The 25347-nt window shown below is 40.7% G+C and overlaps 1 protein-coding gene across 2 annotated transcripts in view; it reads left to right on the top strand.

Annotated features, from left to right (window-relative positions):
• ARMC2 (armadillo repeat containing 2) overlaps positions 1–25347 on the top strand; it is a 130295-nt gene that overhangs the window by 37712 nt on the left and 67236 nt on the right. For both annotated transcript variants that reach the window (XM_011952823.1, XM_011952822.1), the window contains 3 exons: positions 8554–8630; positions 14076–14174; positions 20131–20306. In XM_011952823.1, the coding sequence (XP_011808213.1) occupies positions 8554–8630; positions 14076–14174; positions 20131–20306 (352 nt within the window). The remainder of the gene's footprint in view (positions 1–8553; positions 8631–14075; positions 14175–20130; positions 20307–25347) is intronic.

Here is a 25347-nt window from a genome sequence, read left to right as displayed (position 1 = left end):
GGAGGCTGAGACAGGAGAATTGCTTGAACCCAGGAGGCAGAGGTTGCAGTAAGCTGAGATCGCACCCCTGCACTCCAGCCTGGGTGACAGAGTGACACTCCATCACACACAAAAAAAGAAAAGAAAAAGTGATAATCTGTCTGGAAACTATATATCTGGTGCTTTAGGCTATGAAACATGCTGAGGGGACCCTCCCTCCATTGTCCACCGCTCCGTTGGTATTACCAAATTGCAGTCGAAGTATTGAAGAGACTATAAAGCAGGATCAGCAAACCAAGGCCCATGAGCTAAATCCAGCCCATTACCTGTTTTGGTAAATACAACTGTATTGGGACACAACCACACTCATCATTTACCTATTGTCCATGGCCATCTTCCAGCAAGAGTTGAGTACTTATGACAGAAACTGTGTGGCCACAAAGCCTAAAACATTTACTACCTTGAACCTACACAACTTGAATCTAGTTTGAAAAATGAAGTGTCTTTTTCTTATGGCAAGGATAAGTTTAGTTCAACAGTTGCTGAATTTTCTCTTACCCATAAGCATCCTTTACAATTTCCTTGCATGCCATTTTTTCCAAAGTGGAAATAAATTTATTGACTTTTTAAACATTCCAAATCCTTCTATTTAATCTACTTCTTAATGTTTGTTTATTCCTCTAAAGTAGGAATAAACTACAGCCAGCCAGGTCTGGTGGCTCACGCCTGTAATCCCAGCACATTGGGAGGCCAAGGTGGGCCAATCACCTGTGGTTGGAAGTTCGAGACCCACTTGGCCAACATGGTGAAGCCCCATCTCTACTAAAAATCCAAAAATTAGCCCGGTGTGGTGGCACATGCCTGTAATCCCAACTACTTGGGAGGCTGTGGCAGGAGAATCATTTGAGCCTGGGAGGTAGAGGTTGCAGTGAGCAGAGATCACACCACTGCACTACAGCCTGGGCGACAGAGCAAGACTGTCTCAAAACAAACAAACAAACAAACAGACAAACTACAGCCCAGGAGCGAAATCTGGCCATCCATCTGGTTTTTGTTTGTTTGTTTTGTTTTTCTTTTTTACAGCCCTTGAGCTAAGAATGGTTTATATACTTTTAAAAATCATGACATTTTTAATGGTTGCAAATGTAGCCACGTAGTACCTGGATTTTCCCACTTGGCCCACAAAGTATGCAGCATATATTATCTAGCTCTTCAGGGAAAAAGCTTGCTAACCTCTGACTAAAGAACCTTAGTCATAATAATTAGAACAACTGTCAGAATTACAGCAAAATCTGAATTTTTTAGTTTTTTTTTTTTTGAGACAGAGTCTCGCTCTCTTGCCCAGGCTAGAGTACAGTGGTGCAATCTTGGCTCACTGCAACCTCCGCCTCCCAGGCTCAAGCGATTCTCCTGCCTCAGCCTCCCGAGTAGCTGGGATTACAGGTGCACGCCACCACACCCAGCTAACTTTTGTATTTTTAGTAGAGATGTGGTTTCGCCATGTTGGCTAGGCTGGTCTTGAACTCCTGACCTCAAATGATTCACCCACCTCAGCCTCCCAAAGTGCTGTAGTTACAGGCATGAGCTACCATCCCTGGCTAATTTTATAGTATTTTTAAAGAAATATACTTGTATTTCTTTGGGGTGCAGGTGGTCTAGAAGTAGATATTTTCCACATGATTGACTCATGGATGGGCAGTGGTAACTCAAGTCAGTCTGTGTATAGCATTGCCATAGCCACAGATTGGTTCTGGCTGTTCAGAGTGAAATGTAGGACCCTCCTCACTGATTGCAAGAGAAGACTTTGCTATTGCTCTTAAACATGTAGGCTGAGGAAGAGAGGCCTGGGAATGCTCTACCCATTTTGCTTTCATCAGAAGTCCACCCTGGTTACAGCTGGAACTGAGGGAAAGGCAGGGCTAAGAGAATCGTAGAAAGATGGCAGCCAAAGGTCTGATTGCACCATGCCTAAAACCCACCCTACCTGTCCACATTCGGGTTATGTGAATCAATAAGTTCCGTTTATTGTTTAAATCCATTAAAATTAGGTTTTTGTTATTTGTCGATTAAGATGTCCTAACGAACAAAACAGTGCCGATCTGCCTCTATGAAGAATTTCACAGAGGAGCTTTAAGAAATAATTTCTGAAATTATTTTTGGTACATGAAATATCATTGCAAAAAAAATGTAATTACAGTCTTTAATAATATGGAGCAGGAAACTAGGAAGAACAATTTTGCTGGATGACTGAATCAAGATCCAAAAACATCTGATAGGCAGGAATGCTTTGCCAAATGCGGCACTGTGGAATTTAGGAGGAACGAGCAAAGGCCCAACCTGGATGGGAAAATCTGCCTTAGTGCACATGCAGGAAAAGATTAGAGACACCCACCACTGTGATGTGGCCACCAAACCGCTAATGTCATTTTAGGCTGAAGTGTTACTTAGAACATCTCTCTGTCCTCAAGCAATGCTACCTTTGGCTGAGTGCTGGGTTCCAGACTTTAAATGGAATCCAGACAAGCAAACACTCACTTCGAGTAACTGAGTATCCTGGAAGAGATTTGAAACGGTATCATGTGAGGAACAGTTGAAGGGACTGGAGGAGTTTGCTGATGACATCAGCGATGACCACAACCATAATAGTAAACATGGATTATTTACCCTGTGCCTGGAACTGTGCCAACCAATTGCACATCCTATCATTTAGTCCTCACAACAGTCTCACACTGGGGGATAGTGTTATTTACCACCCCCTTATACAGATGAGGAAAACAAAACTTACCGAGGTCACACAGCTGTAAGTGGTTGAACCATGAGATTAAACCATAGGAGATGACTTTATGTGGGGAATGCAACATCTTTAAATATGTGCAGGATTATCAAGAAGGAAAAGGACAAAGATTTGTTTCATGCAGTTCCAATTAGTAGAACCAAGACCAATGAGTAGAGTTTACAGGAAAACAGATTTCTGTTGAGTACATAAGTCCATCTATTCTTCCTTTTCTCCTTAACGGAGTGATTTTCTTTTCTTGATGCTTCTCTTCCCCATTCAGTCTTACCATGGGACTTCAGCTCTATGGCTGTGTGGAAACCCTGGTAGGCTTCCCCTGCTATCCTATTCCTCCAGGGCTACATTCTGTTCTTTCCTCTGCCTGAAATCCTGCCAACCCTTGATTTGTAGAACCTCTTGAATGTGTTCCTTCTTCTCCAATTCCACTGTCACCCTCAGATTAGTCCTTGTTCGTCTTCTCCAAGTCTCCTAAATACTCCCATCATCGCATACCCCCAGATCCCATCACTTCCTTGTATAAGAACCTATGACAGTTCCTTATTGCCTGTCAAATCAGATTCATTTACTCAACCCATAGTGTGGGGCAACTGTTCCCAATACTTCTCAGTAGAAACCTTCTATGACTGTCTTACTTGCCCTGGGCACTTATCCCCTGCCCTCAGTATCAGGCTGCTTATACCCCTGTCTTTATTTTCACTTGTGCTATTCCCCTTCTGGGAGTAGTGTTGTCATTTGCTGGTTTAACTTTTATTATTATTTTATTATTATTATTTTTTGAGGCAGAATCTTGCTCTTTCATCCAGGCTGGAGTGAAGTGATGCAATCTTGGCTCATTGCAACTTCCGCCCCCCTGGGTTCAAGCGATTCTCCTGCCTCAGCCTCCTGAGTAGCTGGAATTACAGGCACCTGCCACCAGGCCTGGCTAATTTTTGGATTTTTAGTAGAGACGGGGTTTCACCATGTTGGTCAGGCTAGTCTTGAACCTCAAGTGATCCGCCTGCCTCAGCCTCCCAAAGTGCTGGGATTACAGGTGTGAGCCACTGCACCCTGCCTATTATTATTTTTGAGACAGGGTCTCACTCTGTCACCCAAGCTGGAATGCAGTGGCACAATCACAGCTCACTGCAGCCTCGACCTTCTAGGCTCAAGCGATCCTCCTGCCTCAGCTTCCAAAGTGCCTGGGGCTATAGTTGTGTGCCACTATGCTAGATAGTATAAAAAATTTTTTTAGAGGGAGGTCTTGCCATATTGCCCAGGCTGGTCTTGAGCTCCTTGAACTCCTAGGCGCAAGTGATCATCTCACCTAGGCCTCCCAAAGTGGTGGCATTACAGTCGTGGGCCACCATGCTGGCCAACTTTTACTCTTTAAAGGCCCATTTTGTGGTCCACTTCTCCCACTTACTAATCACTTCCTTCTTAGCACCCTCTAGTTCTTGCAGTCTGTTTAATTTCACATTCTAGCACTTTATTAACAACTCTGTTGGACTTTTCCATTAAAAAACAGTGGTTCCTTAGTTCCTCAGAGTAGATTTTAAACTTCATCGGGGCAATGCCATGCACATTCTTTAACTCAATAAGATTTGGCTCTGGACTGCTTAAATTAGTGATTATTGACTCATAAGGAAAGAGAAAATTAATCTCAGTTTATTAAGTTCTTCCAACATCAGTCACTGTACTAAGCGGAGTCACTGCATTCGATTTAAGATGAGGAAACCAGGCTCAGCACAGTGGCTCACACCCGGCAATCCTAGCACTTTGGGAGGCCAAGATGGGAGGATTGCTTGAGACCAGGAGTTTTAGACCAGCCTGGTCAACATAGCAAGGCTCCCATCTCTGGTTAAAACAATTTTTTTTTTTTTTTTAATGATGAAGAAACCAAAGCCAAGTAATTTGCCCAAGGTGACAGTGCCAATAAAAGTTAGACCCAGGACCCAAACTCAGGCAGCTTGGGTTCAGAGCCTACACATACCCTCCACACCATAAGGATCACATAGAACAGCAGTTAATCCCAGTCCTGTGCTCTTTTTTTTTTTCTAACATTATTATTACCTTTTTACAATTATACTTTAAGTTCTGGGACACATGTGCAGAACGTGCAGGTTTGTTACATAGGTATACGCGTGCCATGGTGGTTTCCTGCGCACATCAGCCCATCATCTACGTTAGGTATTTCTCCTAATGCTATCCCTCCCCTGGCTCCCCACCCCCCAACAGGCCCCAGTGTGTGGTGTTTCCCTCCCTGTGTCCCTGTGTTCTCATTGTTCAACTCCCACTTATGAGTGAGAACATGCAGTGTTTGGTTTTCTGTTCTTGTGTTAATTTGCTGAGAATGATGGTTTCCAGCTTCATCCTTCAATCAAAGGACATGAACTCCTCCTTTTTTATGGTCGCATTGTATTCCATGGTGTATATGTGCTACATTTTCTTTATCCAGTCCATCATTGATGGACATTTGGGTTGGTTCCATGTTTTTGCTATTGTGAACAGTGCCACAATAAACATACGTATGTACATGTGTCTTTATAGTAGAATGATTTATAATCCTTTGGGTATATGCCCAGTAATGGGATTGCTGGGTCAAATGGTATTTCTGGTTCTAGATCCTTGAGGAATCGCCACACTGTCTTCCACAATGGTTGAACTAATTTACACTCCCACTAACAGTGTACAAGTGTTCCTAAATTTCTCCACATCCTCTCCAGCATCTGTTGTTTCCCGACTTTTTAATGATCACCATTCTAACTGGCATGAGATGATACCTCATTGTGGTTTTGATTTGCATTTCTCTAATGACCAGTGATGATGAGCTTTTTAAAATATATTTGTTGGCCGCATAAATGTCTTCTTTTGAGAAGTGTCTGTTCATATCCTTCACCCATTTTTTGATGAGGTTGTTTGTTTTTTCTTGTAAATTTGTTTAAGTTCTTTGTAGATTCTGGATATTAGCCCTTTGTCAGATGAATAAATTGCAAAAATTTTCTCCCATTCCATAGGTTGCCTGTTCACTCTGATGATAGTTTCTTTTGCTATGCAGAAGCTCTTTAGTTTAATTAGATCCCATTTGTCAATTTTGGCTTTTGTTGCCATTGCTTTTGGTGTTTTAGTCGTGAAGTCTTTGCCCATGCCTATGTTCTGAATGGTATTGCCTAGGTTTTCTTCTAGGGTTTTTATGGTTTTAGGTCTTAGGTTTATGTCTTTAATCCATCTTGAGTTAATTAGTTCTGTGCTCTTCTTGAGAACTGGGAGACTCAGCACTGCTGAGCTTTTGCATATAAGGACACTTTGTTTTTTCCCCTAGAAGTGGGGATACATATGTGTCGTATTTATGTAGGCAACCTCATTACTGACCATGACCTAGGGATAGTGGACCATTGACTTTGGAAGCCCGTTAGTTGAAAAGTATCTTGCTTGATTTTAATAGTTGTATAGGGCAGGTGTATATATTGAAAGGAAGGCATTGTCCCTAGTCTCAAACCTTCTCGTTATTTCTAGGAGTCATAAATATGAGAACTTCCTTGGCTCTGACAAACTTTTGGTATTTTACTTTTTGCAGGGTTGATTCTTTTCTTTCTGCCTTCTTTGAGAGGTCCCAGTCCCCATAGCCATTTTTGATTGGCTTGGGACATTTGCTATCATGTATTTTTATTATGTACAAATAAAGCAGTTGTTTCTGAATATTAATTAGATAATTTTTGGAAAATTGGCTTCATCTTTTTCCTATTTTATGATTAAAGGATGTGTTAAGTGTTTTTTTTTGTTTGTTTTTTTTTAAAAAAAAGGTTGGGGGTGGCTGATGGGCGCTGTGGCTCACACCTGTTATCCCAGCACTTTAGGGGGCCGAGGCAGGCAGATCACCTGAGGTTGGGAGTTCAAGACCAGCCTGACCAACATGGAGAAACCCCGTCTCCACTAAGAATACAAAATTTGCCAGGCGTGGTGGCACACGCCTGCAATCGCAGCCACTCAGGAGGCTGAGGCAGGAGAATCCCTTGGACTTGGGAGGTAGAAGTTGGGATGAGCCGAGATCACGCCATTGTACTCCAGCCTGGGCAACAAGACTGAAACTCTATCTCAAAAAAAAAAAAAAAAAAAGTGGGGGGAACATGTTTATGAGGTAAAAAATGGTATTTGGAGAAGCTAATCTTCAGGGCAGTAGGAAAGGCCAAGGGCTAAGCTGCAACACAGCATAGTCAACATAGTCACTGGGGGGCTCGCTACACAGGAAGCAGAAGCCACGGGCACATACAGATGTCCACGGGACTATCACATGTATAGGCCTTCTCTGTGAGCTTTTTCGAACAACTATTATATTTGATGGCTAAAAAGAAATTTTGATATAAAACTTGCACTCTTCTTCTCCTGGTGTTTTTTTACTTTGGAATTTTGTGCAGATATTTAAAAGTCAGTACTTCTAAGTGTCAGCTCTGGCTAAAGAGAAGCTGTATCCTTCAGAGATGTTCTCTACATTAAATAAAACTTTAAAAACCGGAGCATATAATCCTGCTATTGGCCAGCCACTGCTCTTTTGTTTGGAATACAAAATATTTGTCATCTGGGGACTGTCCAAATTTATTTTCAGTTTTTTAACGTTTAAAATATTTCTGAAAATAAATATTTTCAGAGAATATTAATTTAATTTTAAAAATGGAACCAGGGCACATTTTTATGTAGTGGAAAGAGAAGTGAATTTATTAATTATAAGACCTAGGTTCCAAATGTGTCTTTACTGTGTGACCTTGGGCACATCTGGTCAGCTGGAACACAATTTCTTTGTCTGCAGGGTTGAGGGGAGGGAGGAAGAGAGAAAAAGAGACAGAGGTCTTTCCCAGCTCCCAAAGGCTAGGCTTTTGTAATCCAAGCATCCCAGAGTTCTTTCTTACTGTAACAGTGACCCCTTGTGGTATATGTCCTTAACCAATTTTGTTTTGATTTGCAAGGTAAACTGGATTTTTTGTTCTTTCTAGTAACTGTATTTCATGTTGTTAGGCAAATATGACTTGTTTTAAAAAGGTAAATCTTACTTGGAAATCAAAAGTAAATTAAAGCAGCATATCGAGGCCAGGGTGGTGGCTCATGCCTATAATCCCAACACTTTGGGAGGCTGAGGCGGGCAGATCACCTGCGGTCAGGAGTTTGAGAACAGCCTGGCCAACATGCCGAAACCCCGACTCTACTAAAAATACAGAAATTATCCGGACATGGTGGCATGTGCCTGTAATCCCAGCTACTGGGGAGGCTAAGGCAGGTTGCAGTGGGCAGAGATTGCGCCACTGCACTCCAGCCTGAGCAACAGAGCAAGACTTCATCTCATAAAAACAAAAACAAAAACAAAACAGCATATAGAGCACCAAACCCCACCTTATAAACAATTCTCGATGGTTTCTTCAGAAACTATATTGGCTGCGCGCAGTGGCTCACTCCTATAATACTAGCATTTTGGGAGGCTGAGGCAGGAGGATCACTTGAGACCCAGAATCACCAGCCTGTATGACATAGTGAGACCCTGTCTCTACAAAATATTTTTTAAAAAGTAACCAGACATGGTGGCATGTGCCTGTAGTCCTGGCTACTCGGGAGCCTGGGGTGGGAGCATCACTTGCTCAAAGGAGTTCGACGCTGCAGTGAGCTGTGATCGCAGCACCACTGTACTCTAGCCTGGTTGACAGAGTGAGACCTATCTCAAAATAATAAAGAAGAAACTGTATATAGCAGACTCTTGTCATTTACAAAATTAGAAGTATTTTGACGTTTGTGCTGAGTGTTTTATGTATTTCTCCTAGGGATCAGGGGAAGAGACATGCGAGGGCCTCATCACGCCCCAGTAGCTCAGACCTGAGCAGGCTGCAAACCAAAGCAGGTGAGGGATCCCCACACTCCTTCATCTGCAGCATCTCCACTTAAAGGAAAAATGTTTGCACTGAAGATATCTATGTTGGCTCACTGAAAACTTCAGGAAGTTTGTCCAATTTGATCACAAATCAACATTTATTTTTATACATTTTTATTATATTCATACAATCTTACCATCTTTCTTACCACTACCCAACTCTGATGCCTCGAACATCTGTAGATGACAGTCTTTTTTTTTTTTTTTTGAGACAGAGTTTCTTGCTCTGTCTCCCAGGCTGGATTGCAGTGGCGCGATCTCGGCTCACTGCAAGCTCCACCTTCTGGATTCACACCATCCTTCTGCCCCAGCCTCCCGAGTAGCTGGGACTGCAGGCACCCGCCACCACGCTTGGCTAATTTTTTGTATTTTTAGTAGAGATGGAGTTTCACCGCGTTAGCCAGGATGGTCTCGATCTCCTGACCTCATGATCCACCTGCCTCAGCCTCCCAAAATGCTGGAATTACAGGGGTGAGCCACCATGCCCGGCCTAGGTGACAGTCTTAATGGTTTTGTAGAAATCATTTTGTAAAAGCATTTGGAAAGTTGCAAAACGTGACATTAACATAGTTCTTGGGTTAAAAACTTGAGTTCAAGACATTGCTTGACTGGACATGGTGGCTCACACCTACAATCCCAGCACTTTGGAGGCAGGCGGATCACTTGAGGTCAGAAGTTCAAGACCAGCCTGGCCAACATTGTGAAACCCCATCTCTACCAAAAAAAAAAAAAAATACAAAAATTAGCTAGGCATGGTATGAGGGAGTGGGGTACCTGTAATCCCAACTACTTGGGAGGCTGAGGCAGGAGAATCACTTGAACCTGGGAGATGGAGTTTGCAGTAAGCCTAGATCACACCACTGCACTCCAGTCCGGGCAACAGAACGAGACTTGTCTCAAAAACAAACAAACAAACAAAAAAAATTACTCACTTAAATGAAACTATATTAACTTTACTAAGACCATCCTTTGGGCCTTTAAACTGTTGAATTGAGAAAATATGTAACAATATAAACCACAGTCTAGAAATGATACAAAATGTATTCATGCAATAGAATATAGTTGTTAGAAAAGTGAACTCATGGGCTTTTGTATATTGTAATAGTGAGTAAATTCAGTATAAACATAATATGAGATGAAACAAGTTGCAAAAGCAAAGACATATATTGTTTGCGGATACACAGCCGTGTGGTAAGCATGTGAAGTCAAGTGTAATCATAGTAACCAGTGGATTTAGGATGGTGGTAACCCCTAGAGGGAGAGGGAGGAGGGGAATGGATGCAGGGAGCCACACATCTGTAATGTTTCATTTCTTTAAAATAAGGGAAAGGATAAAAATTTGGCAAAATGTTAATATCTGACCAAACTAGTATGGGGTACACTGGTGTCTGTTATACTCTTCATATATTTTTGTACACATGAGATTTTACAATACTAAATACTAGATTTTTAAAATTGTTATCTTCAAAACTTAGTTTTTTATCAATAAAATGACTTTTGTGCCATTGGGAATTTCTTTACTCAGGAAAATCTTAGATATAGTAATTTTCAAGCCAGCATAGTTGCTAAGGATTTTACATTTACATGCTAAAAACATCAGCCAATCCAAACATTGTGTCAGGTTTTTGTGTCCAGAACTCGAAGCTGTGGTTAACAACTATAACCACTGAGACAGCAAAATCTTCAAAAACATGCTGAAATTTTTGCTTGACTTACCCAATTTCCTGTTGAATCATAATGTTTATATTTAGCAAACTGTGAACCTAGATGAAAGTGCTTTCTAAAATATTAGATTGTTGCCCAAGATTGAGACAACCTTTTTGTTATTTGTGTGTCTGTGTGTATCTTAAAAAGCAGTCATATGATTCCATGCTTCATTTTCTAGAGTAACTCAGGGATTGTGTATAAAATGGAGGCAGGGGGAGGCCCAGGGTGAGTGAAGAGGTAGAAAGGCAGTAGCCAGACACAACTGTGCACTTTGAAATTCCTGGGAGAGGGTTGGAAGGAAACCCTCATACCAGTGACTCAGTAACTTCGGTTCTGAGAAGAAGCCAATCTCAGAAACATTCATAAGGGCCCATGAGGGTTAAATAAATTGTTCTGTGATTTCTGACTCACCCCTGTAATTTAGCTCTTTCTGGGGTGAATAAGTTATCCATTTTATTTGTCCTGAAAAACAGTTGATAGTCATGGTTTCTCATAGAACTTCTGTATTAAGCAGCATATTGCATAGGAGGTAAAAAATGCAGACATGAACTTATTGGACTCAAAGTCTAGTTTCTAGTAAATTTAAGTGTGTCATAAATATGTGTGGATTAAATAACTCGCCTGACTTATTTTCTGGCTTTCACTTGCCTTGATAAATGTTTATTTTATTTTATTCTTTATATACTTTGGACTTTGAATAGGTTAATTATCCACAAATATGAGAAACTATGTTTCTTGTATTACTGGAATATTCATGTTTAGTTTTAGAATCTACATCCATAAATTATCAAAGTTAAGGCAGATTCATAAAAACAATGATCCAAAAGATTGTGATGGTAGTCTACAAACTATCTGTAGTTCCAAAATCCCTGAGCCTGATGGGAAGTCAGTTAGAGTCTTCATTTTGTTACTGTGAATATTCATATATTTTGCTACAAGGTGCTGCTGCAGAAGACCCTACGGGGGTGGTTTGTAATGTGCAATGTGTATACCATACTGACTTTCTAAAATCCATATGTTTCTGAATCCCAAACCATATCTGATTCCAAAGGTTTTGGATAAGGGATCGTGAATCTGTACTGATGTGGACTAATTTGTCCTAAAGACAAGTCAATTTAGTATTTTATGGTGAAGTCTTGCACTGGGTTAGATAGATTATCTGAAACCTTGCTATTAAGGCTATTTACTGCACTGCAAATGTTTAATAATAGCTTTGTTGACAACCTCTTTCTATTTACTTTTGCTGCTTAGGTGATCTTGGATGCCCTGTGTGGGTCAGCTGCTCTTGGCAGTGGGAAGGGTTGATAAAAGGCAAGCCTGGACTTGCTGCAACTGGGAGTGGCCATTTCTAGCATGTAGTATAACAGGGGAAGGCCTCTGTGTTGGGGGGGATAGGTAGATTGTACAGCGTCCCTGCTTCTCCTGGGTGACATCACCACCATTTGATGGTGTGAGTGTTCAGAATTCAAATACATCTCTGAATTCAAATGAATTTTTTAATACATGCCATTATGTGTTATCTATGGATTTCTCTGCTATTTGTACAGATAATCGTCAAGGGACTTTATTGGATTTCTTGATGCAGAGAATTTTATTTTAATCCATATTAATATTAAAAAATATTAATATGGATATGTACTAAGGTATTACACACATTTAATATGTGTTGTATATATTTTTCTCTTCAAAAATAATAAGAATGCATTAGAGGCACTGGAAAATACAGAAGAGCACAAATAAATTAATAATCCTAATCCCAATATTTAGAGATAACCATTGTTACCCCATTTTACAGAAGAGAGGTGAAGCAATTTGCCCATAGTCAAGCAGCTAGTAGGTGGCAGAGCTAGGATTCAAACTCAGGTGGTGACTCCAAACCTGTGCTATTAACAGGCCTCCTGCTCAACTTGTCTGTCCTTTGTTTAAAGTAACCTGAAAATATATGGGCCATATACCCTTTTGCTCCTCTCTCTGTCTCTGTCTCTTTGTCTTTCTCTGCCTCTTGTCTCTCTCTCTTCCAACCTCTCACGTTCTGATTGTTCCTGATTTTTAACTCTTTATGTGACATTTTTAGGGTCCAGGTACCTTCTGTGTGTACACTTAATTGGTACCAGGTCCACCCTGCCCCTAGAGGGCGTGGACTCCCTGACTTGATGTAGACCAAGTGCCAGATAAAGGATTTAAAGGGTGGTCTTCAGAGAAGGGAGACTGAGGAATACATCTCCAGCACTGTTCAGTAATGCCTCAGCACAGCAATGCCACCTCCAGCTACAGTCAGTGTTTTAGATCTTGAGATACTGCCTGTGTGAAATATAATCATAATTTGCAATTTCTAATATGAGTTAGATTTCCCCCCAAGGTTACCCTTTAGTTGGCTAGTTTGCTGCAAGTCAGCATAGCTTTGAGGTCAAGTGCAGAGGCTGGGGAGCTATATGACACTGGGCAGATAACTTAATACACCTGGGCTCCACTTTCTTCACCTGCAAAATGGGGATTGTTTGGGAACCTCCTCACAATGTTACTGCAAAAATGAAATGGAGGCCTCCTGCATCTAGAGTACACAGTCAATGGTTGCTATTCCCTGCAACCCATATTCACAGGCAGCATCTACTCTTGATGGCTTGTTGGTATCACACAGGTATGAGATACTGCAGGGGTGATTACCTGTTTGTGTGCTTGTTTAATCAGGGAAATGAAATTAATTATATACTGTATATTGCTAAAGGCTTGGTACTAAGCTCAGAGCTTTACCTATACCATGTATTTTAATTCTCATACCCTCGAAGGCAAATATTCTGTTTTGCTGATGAGGAAACAGAGACTCAGAAAGGATAAGAAACTGGGCCCCAGTCACTCACCATGTCCTTAATGGAGTTGGGATTTGAATTGAGATTTGTCAGCCCCCAAGGCCCCGGCTTTTCTGCTGCACCACACAAAATCACTTGGCATTAATGCTACTGGCCCCATGTTAGTGTGGACATTTTATTTCTATAGAAAAGAAAGTTGGCTGGGCGCGGTGGCTCAAGCCTGTAATCCCAGCACTTTGGGAGGCCGAGACGGGCGGATCACGAGGTCAGGAGATCGAGACCATCCTGGCTAACACGGTGAAACCCCGTCTCTACTAAAAAATACAAAAAACTAGCCGGGCGAGTTGGCGGGCGCCTGTAGTCCCAGCTACTTGGGAGGCTGAGGCAGGAGAATGGCGTAAACCCGGGAGCTGAGATCCGGCCACTGCACTCCAGCCCGGGTGACAGAGCAAGACTCCGTCTCAAAAAAAAAAAAAAAAAAAAAGTCATTTTAGGTCTCCCTTTTAGAAAATTTTTCATTACACATTTTCAAAATCCTTATTCTTTACATATCTATAGTTATTTATTCTACATTACAGAGGGATACGTTTAAGTAAAAATGAACTCAGAACTGTTTGTCTTACTGACAGTCATCAGTATTTACAAAGCTGACTACTTTATAAAGTGACCAGATCATATTTTAAAGTTCTGACTGTTTTACGTTATCCAGTCTGAGTTTAATTTGGGGTAATTTGATTAGAAGACCTGTAGTTCTAATGAGAAATAGTCAGGCTTGGGGAGCAAAGGGTAATTTAATTCTCTAGTTTATTAATTGTAGTGATGAATAGTAAAGGCTTTTGACTGTGCTTCATGACAACTCCTTTTTCATAACTTTTTCTCCTGTTCTGGATTTCTTTTGCAGTCCCAAAAGCTGACCTGCAAGAAAAGGATGCAGAAATAGAAGTAGACGAAGTCTTTTGGAATACAAGGATTGTACCAATTTTGCGTGAATTAGAAAAGGGTAAACAAAACAAAACAAAAACCTGTTTTTGTTTTTTTTAAAACAAAACCTGTAGTTATTTATGTGTTCCCCATTGCCCTGATATTTTTAGTAAGTTTTCACTATCATTTCTGTGAACATGTTCAAAAACAAATGAAGTCATCTATTTATTTACCCTGTGTGTATTAAATAATACATGCACACATAATTTTTAGTAAGATTATGCTTTAAATGCACCAAGAGAGCCAATTTCTAAAATTTCCTTTGTAATATGAATTAATTATCATTTCCTCTGCCCAAGGAAATGCTGGTTTAACCTCTCTCAGGTGGCTGTTCACACTCAAGAAAGTAAAAGATTAAAACAGATTTCAGGCTTGGAAGCTGAGTCTCATAAACTGGTGTCCTTGACAAGTGTGCCCGTGGTTTCCTTGGTCCAAGTGGTATATGTCCTACTGTCTTGGAGGGAGCACATCTGTCAGGAATGCCACCCACAGCATGGGAAATGGCCTGGGATGTGTCCCACCCTTGCACTCTGAACTGCCTCAGAAGTGAAGGCCTACGATCGATGGGTCCCTGCAAGGGGAGGGAAAGTGTGTCATGGGATGGCCCTCCACTTTCTCCTTCTTTGCAGCTCCTCAAGGATTCTCTTTCTGAAGTTGAACCAGGCTCCTCTGGAGCAGTGGTCCTAGCCCTAGGGTGAGCCCAGTGCCTGGCACACAGTGCACAGTAAGCCTTTGCTAGGAGTTGCTGGTGAGCAAACCAGCTTGGCAGCCACAGGAATATGCTCTAAGAGAAGCAGGGTAAATGAATCCTCGCCAGCAACCAAACAGGGACGTGCTGCAAAAGACCTGATTCCCGAAAGGTTCAAATGACCTCACCCCTCCTTGCTCCCCATTGGTGCTTGGCTGTGTTCATGGTTAATGTTGGAGCCCTGGACAGGGTTTCTGGTCCCGGTGCTGCTACTCGCCAAGCATATGGCCATGAGGAGTCACCTAGACTCTGCGTGCAATAGTGTCCTCACCTGCCAGACGAGGTGGAGACTAGGTTATCTCAAAAGGCTTCTGCAGCCCAAAGTCCTAAGGATATGAATGTGATGACTTTTTCCCCTCTAGAGTTACTACGTTCCCCCTCATATTAGTGTGCCAGGTTAGTTTTGGGCCCTTTATCTTAGGAGATAATGTGCAAACAATAGTGAGAAGAACAATGAGGCTGGGTAAAGGTTACACAAGAAAATATATTGCAGAACATTGAATGGGAACACTGAGTGAGTATTGTGAAGGTCTTTCTTGTAGGAAGTCTTCCTACAGGAAAGAAGGATTTTTTTTTTTTTTTGAGACAGAGTGTCGCTCTGTCACTCAGGCTGGAGTGTAGTGGCACAATCTTGGCTCACTGCAACTTCCGCCTCCTGGGTTCAAGCTATTCTTCTGCCTCAGCCTCCTGAGTAGCTGGGACTACAGGCGCCTGCTACCACGCCTAGCTAATTTTTTTGTATTTTTAGCAGAGATGGGGGTTTCATCATATTGGCCAGGCTGGTCTCAAACTCCTGACCTTATGATCCACCTGCCTTGGCCTCCCAAAATGCTGGGATTACAGGCGTGAGCCACCGCACCTGACCAGGATTTTTTTTAAAGAGAGGGGTCTCACTAATGCTGTCCAGGCTGGCCTTGAACTCTTGGGCTGAAGTGGTTCTCACACTACAGGCTCACACCACCATGTCCAGCTCAGCCGGAAGGATTTTAAGAGGGTGCTAAGGGCTCTGCCTACCATGCACACTAGCAGAGAAAATTTAACAGGAGTGGGGATTTGAAATGTGAATGAATCTCCCTTCTCAGGAGAAGGCTTATTAAACACGGAAATATGGCATCTCTCTCCCTAGATAACATTAAGAACAGCAAATGGATCAGGCGTGGTGGCCCACGCCTGTAATCCCAGCACTTTGGGGGGCCAAGGCAAGAGTATCACTTGAGCTCAGGAGTTTGAGACCAGCCTGAGCAACATGGAGAAACCCCATGTGTACAAAAAATACAAAAATTAGCTGAGCGTAGTGGCATGCACTTGTAGTCCCAGCTACGTGGTAGGCTGAGGCTGGAGGGTCACTTGAGCCTGGGAGGTCAAGGCTGCAGTGAGCCGTGATTGTGCCAGTGCACTCCAGCTTGGGTAACAGAAAGAGACCCTGTCTCAAAAAACAAAACAAAACAAAACAAAACACCAGTGAATGGTGGCAGGGCTGGATTACTTGATCCCTTGAGAAAGTTTTCTTTTTCTTTTTTTAACTTTTGACAGAATTTGAAACTTACAGAAAAGTTGCAAGAGTATCACAAAAAATGCTGTATATTCTTCATCCAGATCACCCCAATAGTAACACTTTGCCACATTTGCTTTCTCATTCTCTCCCTTCCCCGTCCCTCTTTTTTTCTCTACCCCAACACAGTTTTTTTTTCTTTAACCTTTTGAGAACAAGTTGCCAACCTAATGTCCCATATTCCTAAGTATTTTGGCATGCATATTTTAATTTTTTCTTTTTTCTTTTTCTTTTTCTTTTTTTTTTTGAGATGGAGTCTCGCTCCTGTCACCCAGGCTGGAGTGCAGTGGCATGCTCTCGGCTCACTGCAACCCCCACCTCCTAGGTTCAAGCGGTTCTCCTGCCTCAGCCTCCCGCGTAGCTGGGACTACAGGTCTGCACCACCACCCCCAGCTAATTTTTGTATTTTTAGTAGAGACAGGGTTTCACCATGTTGGCCAGTCTGGTCTTGAACTCCTGACCTTATGATCCACCCACCTTGGCCTCCCAAAGTGCTGGGATTGCAGGCGTGAGCCACCATGCCTGGCCTAATTTTTTTTTTTCATTTTGAGACAGAGTCTTACTCTGTTGCCCAGGCTGGAGTGCAGTGGCACGATCTCAGCTCACTGCAACCTCCACCTCCTGGGTTCAAGCAATTCTTGTGCCTCTGCTTCCTGAGTGGCTGGGATGATAAGTGCACACCAGCACACCCTGCTAATTTTTTTTTTTTTTTTTTTTTTTGAGACGGAGTCTCGCTCTGTCGCCCAAACTGGAGTGCAGTGGCCGGATCTCAGCTCACTGCAAGCTCCGCCTTTCGGGTTCACACCAGTAGAGACTGGATTTTGGTATGTTGGCCAGGCTGGTCTCAAACTTGTGGCCTCAAGTGATCCACCTGCCTCGGCCTTCCGAAGTTTTGGGATTATAGGTGTGAGCCACTGAGCCTGGCTGGCGTGTGTATTTTTTAGAAACAAAAGCATTCTCTTATATATCTGGACATTACCATACAATACTATACAAATCTTACTCGAATTTTGCCAATTTGTCCCAATACTTTCCTTTATAGAAAAAATAAAAGCCTGGATCACAAGTTCTCATCATTTGCCACATCTCTTTCGTGATCTTGATCTATTTGAGGAATGTTTTACAGACTGTCCTGCAGATTGGATTTGTCTGATGTTTTCCCCGTGATGAGCTCCAGGTTAGCATCTTGGGCAGGCAGAGCACATGAGTGCCGCTGTGTCCCTCTCAGCGCCTCCTGCCAGGAGTACAGGATGCTGCTGCGTTCTGTTGCTGGTGGTGTCCCACAGCTGTACCCACTGTCAAGTTTTTATTCTTTCCTTTGTGATGAATACATATATTGGAGGATAGAAGTTACTCTGAGATTATGTTACTCTCTGTTACACATCAAACTTTTACCCACTAGATTTAGCCCCTTGCAAATCTTGATAGATCGTAGATTAAAGTTGTCTTTTGCAGCTGTAGAGCATTTATAACAAACTATTAAAGGATTGATTTGATCAATAGTTTAAAATTTGACCCGTGAGCCTTTCTTTCTAACCTCTTTTTTAAAGCTAAAAACAAGTATTCTTGAATAGAACCTACCAGGCTGAAGAGTTTGTGGAAGGAAGTGTTAGAAAAATACTTGGAGGACCACCCACTGCCAATGAGTGGCCCAGAGCCTGGACTTAGGGTTTGTAAAGAAACTGCCAGTCACAGAAGAATAAAACAACAAAACACAAGTGTTTCATACAATAGGAGTTCAGGTTTTTCCCTTTATTTAAAGTTAGTCTAAGTCATTTCCCATCAATTCATTCATTTAAGTGCATAACCGAAAGACATTGAAGGTTACTTAGCTATTGAGGTTTAAAATTTTTTCTTAGATGTTATTGTTGAAAAGAGCTAAAAATGGCCTGAGTCACTTCCTTCTGCAGGCACACACTTCCTGTATGTGGGCTTCTAAGAGCACATTATGGTATTTATTTAAGATTGGTTTCCTACTTTTAAATTTCATGAAGGAATCTATCAGAGATAATATTATTCAACAGAATACATTAGATTATTTTATTTCCCCTCATGTTCCATTTTTTGTGCTATTTTTCTTCTTTGTATGCTAATTAGTGTGGCTACCACTTTCAAAAATTACTTTCCTAGGCTGGGTGTGGTGGCTCATACCTGTAATCCCAGGACTTTGGGAGGCTGAGGCAGGTGGATCACTTGAGATTAGGAGTTTGAGACCAGCCTGGGCAAAATGGCAAAACCCCATCTCTACCAAAAATACAAAAATTAGCCAGGTGTGGTGACACGCGTCTGGAGTCTCAGCTACTCAGGAGGCTGAGGCAGGAGGATTGCTTGAGCCCGAGAGGTGGAGCTGGCAGTGAGCCAAGAATGTGCCACTGCACTCCAGTCTGGGTGACAGAGTGAGACTCCATCTCAAAAAAAAAAAAATTTACTTTCCTCACAATCATAATTATAAAATGAAAGGTTGTAGATCTCCCTGTTTCCTATCTAAAATATTCTTCTTTTTTTAAATTTATTTTTATTTTATTTTATTTTGGAAGTAGGATCTGGCAGTGAGCCAAGAATGTGCCACTGCACTCCAGTCTGGGTGACAGAGTGAGACTCCATCTCAAAAAAAAAAAAATTTACTTTCCTCACAATCATAATTATAAAATGAAAGGTTGTAGATCTCCCTGTTTCCTATCTAAAATATTCTTCTTTTTTTAAATTTATTTTTATTTTATTTTATTTTGGAAGTAGGATCTTGCTGTATTGCCCAGGCTGGCCTTGAACCTAGCATCAAGCAACCCTCCCACCTCGGCCTCCCAAAGTGCCGGACTACAGGCGTGAGCAACCCCAAAAATCTTTTTATTCTCCTGTTTTCTAATAACCACCTCCAGATAATGGTGGATTTTGTGACATTTCAGGCTTTTGTTATATTAGAGCCCTCTTTTCTTAGATGATGAGCATTATTCTCATAGGAAAATATTGATCATTGTTTTTGTCAACAGATATATTAGAAAATGAATATGTATGAAGTTATGCTATATACAGTATTCTATACAGTATTCTCACTGTACCATGTGCTGTTGATAGATATGTAAGACTGGCTCACTTAGCATGACATCTGTTTGATGGCACTGGTCATACAACACAACACACACATATGTACATGAAAAATAAGTAACCTAAGGTAATGTTTGTGAATGTGGAACAGTGCATCTTTTCTGAAGCAGCTACAACATAAACAGAGCCTCGAAGGACCAAAAACAGTAGGAATGAGGGTTATGGAGAACATTTTAGGCCAATAGAACTATGCAAAAAAGAGTTGAAGGTCAAGATGCAAGTGGCATGCGTCTGTGAGACTGAGCAGAGCACGGGCTGAGGTGGAGGGCGTTTGGAGTAAAGGAGGCCAACTGAAGCAGGTAGAAGTCCCATTCTCCAGTACCTCTTTGAAAGACTGTGTATTCTAGATAAGCTAATGACTGATAAATAATAAGTCAACATGGTAGGAGATGGATCAAAGGGATGAAAAAAATCAGGTAGATGGAAGTGATAAGATAAGGAAAAAAATAGAGTTCAGGAATTTGAAGATATCCAAGGAAATAATGACAGGGTTTTTACTCAACACTGTGTTTGACATGCTTGAAAACTTAATATTAATTAGTAAGTGTTGCTTTACTCTCTTTGCTCTGACAGAAGAAAACATTGAAACGGTTTGTGCTGCTTGCACACAACTTCATCATGCTTTAGAGGAAGGAAACATGCTTGGAAATAAATTTAAGAGAAGAAGTATTCTCCTGAAGACCCTATGTAAACTAGTTGATGTTGGTTCAGACTTGCTCAGCCTTAAACTTGCAAAAATAATTCTAGCAGTAAGTTTTTCTTTCCTCTGGTCTAGTAGACTATATCACATAAAAGCTTTGTTTAATGCTTTATTTGTAAATATTACAAAGAATATTAAAAATGTAGTATATTTGTTTAGAATCTTGGAAAAAATTAAAGTAATAAACTGACATCTCAGAATTTGACCAGGAAGTATTATCTAAGGAACTAAAGCTGAGTACGTAGAAAATGTTCAAAGAAACTCTTAACATTTTTGGACTGCAACTAAGTTTAAAAAAAAAAAAAAGAAAAGGAAGGAAAGAAAGGCAAGAAAGAAAAAGAAATAACCGTAGGCAAATACATTTGAAACGGTTGCTCAAATAACTTGACTGGAGATCAGTAGCAGATGGTGCAGGTTGTGGTTTCTCTTGGATGTTTGATTCTGTCATATGATTTAATAAATAACTAAGTAATTTAGGCCACAGTCATAATAAACCAGGTGCTTTAGGAACCAGTGTGAAACCGAAAAACAGCTGCATGTGGTCACAGAAAGGTACCTCAATGGTCGTAGAAGGCTTTCACAAGGTGTGAGACGAAAAGGCCAGACACCAAAAAAAAAGTCTGTAGAAACTTTGTCTCAAACAAAATGATATCATTGTTTGAGGGGAGCACGTCGTTGTCACAGCCATAAACAGTTGGAACCAAAAGATAAGCCACAATTATTATAGAATGTTCTAAGAGAGCCGCGAAAACAAATGAATGAAGCTTTGTTTTCTTGGTTTCATACAAGTAAAAGCTTTGTGCTAACACCCCATAATGTATAGAATTTAAAATCTTATAGTATACAGTGAAGGTAAGTGTTGCCGTACTTACTATTAGTTAATAAGAATGCCACCTTTTCTTATACTGGTAATGAAGTCTTTCATAAAGCAGAATTTTCTGAGCATATATCTGTGTAATATCAGGGGGAGGCTACATTCTTACTTAGCTGTCAAACTATTAACTCTCTTTTTAAAAATTGTGATATGTGGTGAAGAAAGCAATACTTCTTTGAGATAGTGATTTCACTCCAGGGCTCTGGTGGTGCAGCAGCTGCTGAAAGATTGCTTTTGCTGTTTTAATCTGGATCCTAGACATTTTGTTTCATACCAAGCCAAAGAAAGAAAGAGTGAGAAAAAAAAAAGAAAGAAAGAGCAAGAAGGAAAGGAAGGAGGAAGGAAGGAACATAAATTCTTTTAATGCTTTGCAGAGAAAATATTATTTTGGTTATTAATGGTGTCATTCAAATTAATTATCTATATATGGCACAAATTTTACTATTTTAGGGCAAAAGGCTAAATGATCTGCCAGGCAGTGAACATGTTTTGAGCTAAACATATGATTAGATAAAGCCCTCTCGGTGACATTGATGGCCTTGCTGAATCAGGAGCAAGATGCTGGGCTAAAACTCCAGAGTGCAGAGCTGGGTGGGTTTGCCTTTTGACCAGCTGCAGAACCAGCAGTTCAGAAAGGACCTTCAAATCCATCAACACCAACTTCCCGTCTACTGCCTGGATCTCCTGTAACATTCCAGACAAGGTCTTGTTTAGCTTAGGCCTTGGTGATGGGGTTCTATGTAAAATTTTAAAAGACTACATTGTAAGAACTGTTGAAGAAGAAAAAATCAGCAAAAACTAAAGCTATATGGGACTAAGAGTTTTTCACAATTTCTCTCTGCCTATTTATTGGCAAATACTGACAAATGAAAGTTTTCCAGACTGTCATCTTAATTTTAATCTTTGTGTCAAAAGCTCTTACAAAATAATATACAAAAATATATAAGCTTAAATGTTACTGTATTAAGTTTTTTTAAAAGAGTACAAACAAATATATACAGTATGAATGTGACTATATTTAGGAGGGAAAAAAATCTAGCACCCTTTGTACAGGGTAAGAAAAGAAAAAAAAATACCAATAGCAAGTGTGATTATACATAGTGGCACTATTATGAGTGATTTTTAAACTTCTCTTACTTTAATTTGCCAAATTTACTTTAAATAGAATAAACTACTATTTTTAACGTAAGAAGAAAACTACCCTACCACAAGAACCTACTTTGTGCCAAGACTCTTTTTTGTTTTCTTTCTTAAAGACAAGATTTCGCTCTGTCACCCAGGGCTAGAGTACAGTGGCAAGATCACAGCTCACTGCAGTCTCAAACTTCTGGGCTCAAGTGATCCTTCTGCCTCAGCCTCTCGAGGAGCTTAGGACCACAGGCATGCACCGCCACACCTGGCTGATTTTTTAAAAATGTTTTATAGAAATGGGATCTCACTATGATGCCCAGGCTAGTCTCAGACTCCTGGCCTCAAGCAGTTCTCCCACTTTGGCCTCCCAAAGTGCTGGGATTACAGGTGTGAGTCACACACCTGGCCAGAGACTCTTCTTGACACTAGGAATACAAGTGAATAAACTAGTTCCTGCCTCTGGGGTTGCCACTGTAGCAGGGCAGACAGACAGCAAACACAGCAGATACCAAAGGAGATAATGAGAACTAAGGGAGAAAAATAAAGCAGAGCAAAGGAAAGGGAGAGTAACAGGGAATTTTTAAAATAAGATAATCTATACCCCTTGCATAAATGTAAGATTTTATTATCTTTTTATGTCTTAAAGTCATAATTTTACAGTTAACAGTGGAGAAGCCATACAAATTTGCTCTGAGTGTAAATTGACATTACAGCAGGCCTGGAAATTGTGGTTGTCTTTTTTCTTTTCTTTGTTTTCTTTTTTATTTTTTCTTCTTGTTGTTTTAATGAAAACTCTGATACAAGGGGTTTTTTTTTTGTTTTGTTTTCCTTTGCCACTTTTTACTAAAAATGTAAGATTTAGTGAGGGAAAGGAAAGTGAATTTAATTCATTTTTTTCCCATGAAGTTGTATTAAGAATGGAACACATCCTACATATTACATATAGAAAGAGTAATAAATTGTGGTTTTGACCTCAAGGACTCACAATCTAGTAGAAGATAGTCAGCCGATTCAAATATATTCCCAAATATTAGGAATGATATATATTTCCATCAATATAGAAATATTCTTCTGTTTTCTTAAGCCCGCTTATTTTCTGGGGGTTTTAAACAATATTATTTTAAATACCTAATCATTAAACGTTCATTAAGGTTCCCATTTCCTATTTTCCTCCTGGGAACAGAAGGAATCTCCATTCTGCCATGTGTTACAGTTTCTGAAGCTTCCGTAACAGTGTTTCCCAGACTTCAGTGTGCACATGCATCCCCTGGGGATCTTGTAAAATGCAGACTCTGAGGCGGTACTGCCAGGTGGGGCCTGAGATTCTGCATTCCTAATGCATGCCCAGGTGATGCCGAGGTCGTTCTATGGCCTCTCTGAGGCACGCACTCCTCAAGTGCAAAATGGGAACGACAACACCAAATTTGCAGGGTTGCTCTGGAATAACTTTTGTAAGTGGCCTTGTGCAGGAGGGCATACAGAAGCTGCACCACAGGCAGTGCTCGCCTCCCGGGACCCCTCCACCTGGGGGCTGACCATGGCCTTCTCGGTGTCTTCTGCAGTGAGCAGCACAGTGCCTGGTACACATCAGGTGCGTGGTAAATATTTGTGGATCAAACACAGAACAAATACTTAACAAATATGCCTGACAGATTCTATTATTTTTTTTTGAGTAACTGAAAACTCATTAGTAAATATTATTAAAAATAACTTTAGGCTGGGTGTGGTGGCTCACGCCTGTAATCCTAGCACTTTGTGAGGCCAAGGTGGGTGGATCACTTGAGGTCAGGAGTTTGAGACCAGCCTGGCCCACGTGGCAAAACCCCATCTTTACTAAAAATACAAAAATTAGCCGGGCATGGTGGCACGTACCTGTAATCCCAGCCACTTGGGAGGCTGGGGCAGGAGAATCACTTGAACCCGGGAACTGGAGGTTGCAGTGAGCCAAGATCATGCCATTGCACACTAAGCTGGGGGAGAAGAGCGAAACTCTGTCTCAAAAATTAAATAAAATAACTTTAAAGATAGTTTTTAATAATAAACTGATCACCTATATGCCATCCTTTTCACACACAGATAATTTTTTGTTCAGATGACTTCATTCCTACAAACACATTTTTACGCCTTTTCAATGAGGGCACTTAGTATTTCCATCTAACAGTAGGTTATAAATGCTTCCGTTTTTAAACATAGTGTTCACAGTTATGCTTTTTTGTGACTGCTTAATATGAATAGTATTGATGTCCCACAGTTTATTAAACTATTCCCTAATATTGGATATTTAGGGTGTTTTTTATTTTTATTTTTTACTACTTTAAATACACAGCTAATTTAGACCATTTGATTCAGTCAATCATCCTATACTTTGCTTTTTTTTTAAAAAAAAACAAACTATATTTCCTTATCACCCTGTGTTTAGTTTACTTAGATCTTTTTGTATGATTTAGAAGACAATTTTCTTTTCTTTTTTCTTTTTTTTTGAGATGGATTCTCGCTCTGTCACCCAGGTTGGTATGCAGTGGCGCGATCTCGGCTCACTGCAACCTCCGCCTCCCGGTTTCAAGTGATTCTCCTACCTCAGCCTCCTGAGTAGCTGGGATTACAGGCGCGTGCCACCACACCCGGCTAATTTTTGTATTTTTAGTAGAGATGGGGTTTCACCATGTTGGTCAGGCTGGTCTCGAACTCCTGACTTCGTGATCCACTTGCCTCAGCCTCCCAAAGTGCCAGAATTACAGACGTGAACCACTGCATCCAGCCTAGAAGGTAGTTTTCAACTTTAGATGTTACTTGTGATTATCTCAAAGCATTCCAGAAATAGACCTTAAAAAGAAATATATGTGTATTATCAAATTAAACAGTATTAAGTTTTCTTTTATACAAATGATAAAACCAAAAGTTTCCCCCTTTCTTTTCTTTCCTTCATCTCTACTATGTATTCTTTTCTAAATTAATGTGAAATTTTGGTATTCATCTTTCTCTACTTTTGTGTTTTAATGCAATTACTCTAATTAAATGTATTAGCAGTGTACTGCACCCCTTTCTTCCTCATATACTCCTTTAAAAGTAACTAATAATCACACAT

This window comes from Colobus angolensis, unplaced genomic scaffold (genome assembly GCF_000951035.1).
Source record: "Colobus angolensis palliatus isolate OR3802 unplaced genomic scaffold, Cang.pa_1.0 Scaffold35, whole genome shotgun sequence".
Classification (NCBI taxonomy): Eukaryota; Metazoa; Chordata; class Mammalia; order Primates; family Cercopithecidae; genus Colobus; species Colobus angolensis.
This window is presented reverse-complemented; position numbering and strand designations above follow the sequence as displayed.